We start from the raw sequence: 3847 nt of genomic DNA, 5'->3' as shown, positions 1-3847 counted from the left end.
AGAATTAATTGGCAGTGCACTATATTGCCAAGTTACGGCGCAGAGACAACAAGGGCTACAAGAAATAGGAAGTAAAACATTAAAGGTAATTAAGAGTTGGAAATTGCACAACTTTATGACTCTACTGATCTTAGTTGTTCCTCAATTGGTTGGGAAGGTGTAAGATATTGAATGGCCAGATTTCTTGTAAGTATGATCCTAACGTAATACCTTTTTTTATATCTTAGGATGCTAATTAATGTGCATTTCACTTTTTGGAGGCCCCTTATTTTGATCTGATCTGCGGATGATTGACGGTAGAAGTCGGGGCAATATAATTAATGGCTTTTGTGAGGTGAGGCTAGCTGTTGCATCAAAGGCATGATGACGCCTCTATCCGCATGTAAGGTGAAGCGTTGCCCGGGTGTACTCCTGTTTGACGGCTTAATTCGTTGTTGAGCGCTCACTTAATTACCGCATTGTCTCCCGGTTTCGAACCACGGATGTTTCCACCTAGGCAGTGGTAATGTAGCTTCAGACTCTGTGACGCTGCTGTCACGGTGTCACCTGTAGCACGCATGGTTCAGTATGTTTAGAACTACCGGCGTTGGACGACGAAAGCAGCTGTTCGGAGGGTTTCTTCGTCGTGATGCGTGTCGCATAGTTGGTCGGCACCTCTAAAACACGACAGTAGCGCGGCGTGACAGCAGTGAGCAGCGGAATAAAAAAAAATGCACACCTTGTTTGCAAATAGTGCCAGACGCGATCGATAACTGCCGCGAGCGCAGCAGTTTGTTCGCCCTAGCAGACGACACACGGAGTGAGATCACGCGAGAAACAACGCGAACCTTCGTGATTTTGGGGTCGACCCACGCTTACGTCAACCCTGCAGGGCCCGCTCCTCCTCTGTATGTTCACCACGCGAACGGTCTCGAAACTCCTGGCCCCTTTGCGACGACCAGTTTGTATTAGAGTGCTAATGTTTCTAATCTGAGATTAACTTGGTGTAACAAAATGTGGTCAGTGTAGAAGAACTTAGGCTGTCAACACATGGCGCCCGTGGAAACGTTTACAATTAATAATGATTGCGAAGAACACTACATACCACGAATCAATGGGTCGCATGTGCTGCTCGCTTGATCGCGCCAGTCCGAAAAATAAACATTTTGAAACTGCTACATACACACACCGTATATAAACGTGGTGTTCTCTAAGTATAACGCATTTATTGCGCCTTCGAAGAACCGACCATTCCAGAACAGAGTAGAAAACCACGGCGTCATCGAAAACTGCAGTGCTCGCGAGCAGACGACACGAGAGCTTTCTCGGTGCTTCCTTACACCGGAGACCAATCGCGGACTTGCTCCGTTGACGTCAGTGCCTTACATTGCTCCTATTGGTCATCATGGCTCGCGGTGCCTCTGGGCGTTTCTAGAAGAGCGCGCGAACAGTATAAATCGCGCGCCGCTGCCGAGGCACGGCAGATCATTCACTGCACTCAGTGAGCATTCTTGCTGAACGGAACTCAAGTACCCAAGCTAACGCTGCACAATCGCCATGCCTGGTAGGAAGTCTGACGCGCCGGCTATCGGCATCGACCTCGGCACAACGTACTCCTGCGTGGGTGTCTTTCAGCATGGCCGAGTTGAGATCATCGCCAACGACCAGGGCAATCGCACGACGCCGAGCTACGTAGCCTTCACGGATACCGAGCGGCTGATCGGCGATGCTGCCAAGGCGCAGACGGCCATGAACCCGGAGAACACCGTTTTCGACGCGAAGAGGTTGATCGGGCGCCGCTACGACGACCCCAAGATCCAGGACGACATCAAGCACTGGCCTTTCAAAGTGGAGAACGACGGCGGCAAGCCCAAGATCAGCGTCGAGTTCAAGGGAGAGCGCAAGCGCTTCAACCCGGAAGAGATCAGCGCCATGGTTCTCACTAAGATGAAGGAGACCGCCGAGGCGTACTTGGGAAAGCAAGTGAGCGATGCTGTCATCACGGTGCCCGCTTACTTCAACGACTCTCAGAGGCAAGCCACCAAAGACGCCGGTGCCATTGCGGGTCTCAACGTGCTGCGCATCATCAACGAGCCGACCGCAGCTGCTCTCGCCTACGGACTGGACAAGAACCTGCGAGGCGAGAAGAACGTCCTCATCTTCGACCTCGGAGGTGGCACATTCGACGTTTCGGTGCTGACCATCGACGAGGGTTCCATGTTCGAGGTCCGATCCACGGCGGGCGACACCCACCTGGGAGGCGAGGACTTCGACAACCGAATGGTCGAGCACTTCGTGCAAGAGTTCCAACGCAAACACCGCAAGGACCTGAGAAAGAACCCGAGGGCGATACGGCGACTGCGTACCGCCTGCGAGCGTGCCAAGAGGACCCTGTCCAGCTCGACCGAGGCGAGCATCGAGATAGACGCTCTGTTCGAAGGCATCGACTTCTACAGCAAGCTCACCCGCGCTCGATTCGAAGAGCTTTGCATAGACCTGTTCCGAAGTACTCTGGAACCAGTGGAGCGTGCTCTTCAAGATGCCAAGATGGACAAGTCTCAGATCCACGATGTAGTCCTGGTGGGTGGATCTACGCGCATCCCGAAGGTGCAGAAGCTGCTACGAGACTTTTTCAACGGCAAGGAGTTGTCTATGTGCATCAACCCGGACGAAGCCGTCGCATACGGAGCTGCAGTTCAGGCAGCCGTACTGAGCGGCGACTCTAGCGAAGCCATTCGCGACGTACTGCTGGTGGATGTGGCTCCTCTGTCCCTGGGTATTGAGACTGCTGGTGGTGTCATGACCCGCATCGTGGAGCGGAACACTCGCATCCCTTGCAAGACGTCGAAGACCTTTACGACATACTCGGACAACCAGCCCGCGGTCACCATCCAGGTCTTCGAAGGCGAGCGCGCTCTCACCAAAGACAACCACCTCCTGGGAACGTTTAACCTGAATGGCATCCCACCGGCGCCTCGTGGCGTTCCCCAGATCGAAGTGACCTTCGACATGGACGCCAATGGTATCCTGCAGGTCTCTGCTAGAGACAACAGCACGGGCAAGCAGGAGAGCATTCGCATCACCAACGACAAGGGGCGTCTCTCCAAGGAGGACATCGAGCGCATGCTTGCCGAAGCCGAGAAGTTCAAGCAGGAAGACGATGCCCAGCGCGAGAGGGTTGCTGCCAGAAACTCTCTGGAGACTTATGTATACGGAGTCAAGCAAGCAGCTGAAGAAGCCGGTGACAAACTGTCCTCCACAGACAAGGACACCGTGCTCTCAAAGTGTCGCGAGACCATCTCCTGGATCGACGCCAACAGCCTGGCTGAAAAGGACGAGTACGAGCACAGGCTCAAGGAATTGCAGCAAACCTGCATGCCCGTAATGAGCAAGCTGCATCACGGACCGGGCCAACAAGGCCCGAAACACGGTGGCAACCCGAACCAGTCGGGACCTACTATCGAAGAAGTGGACTAAGGCAATAAGTTCCTGTTACCTAGTCGCTCATTCGTCATTGCTCTGTATATTCATAACTAGGCCATGTATTCATAATCACCTATATAATTTGTAAATTGGAGGCTGTATACTGAGGTGCTATAATAAAGGGACTTTCTTTTTTCAAAAAAATAAAAGTGTATGACCTTCTTTATTGGGTGGGATGGTGCACTTGGGCTCTATTGGGCTATATTGCTCACTGTGCTGCCGTCTCACCTCAACACAGAATGTTTGGAATTTGTTTGAACGAAGGCGTTGAAATGAGTAATGACTTTTAATGTGTCCTTGAATTCGCTGGAAATATTTACTGCTGGGATAGCAATATTGCTCGTTGAACAAGTGGTTGCGCTCGGAAATATACAAACGCAAGGTT

At 52.2% G+C, this 3847-nt stretch overlaps 1 protein-coding gene across 1 annotated transcript; it reads left to right on the top strand.

The window, feature by feature from the left end:
* Nucleotides 1–1454: 1454 nt before the first annotated feature.
* On the top strand, nt 1455–3611 carry LOC119181073 (heat shock protein 68-like). Its single transcript, XM_075875667.1, has one exon. It carries the CDS (start codon nt 1537–1539, stop codon nt 3454–3456), a length of 1920 nt encoding a protein of 639 aa, XP_075731782.1. The 5' UTR covers nt 1455–1536; the 3' UTR covers nt 3457–3611.
* Nucleotides 3612–3847: the final 236 nt, after the last annotated feature.

The sequence above is a fragment of the Rhipicephalus microplus genome, chromosome 10 (assembly GCF_043290135.1).
Source record: "Rhipicephalus microplus isolate Deutch F79 chromosome 10, USDA_Rmic, whole genome shotgun sequence".
Taxonomy (NCBI): Eukaryota; Metazoa; Arthropoda; class Arachnida; order Ixodida; family Ixodidae; genus Rhipicephalus; species Rhipicephalus microplus.
Note: the sequence above shows the minus strand (reverse complement) of the source record. Positions and strands in the feature narration are given on the sequence as shown.

Coding starts and splice junctions, on each gene's coding strand:
- LOC119181073 (XM_075875667.1), top strand. CDS start 1,537: ATGCCTGGTAGGAAGTCTGACGCGCCGGCTATCGGCATCGACCTCGGC.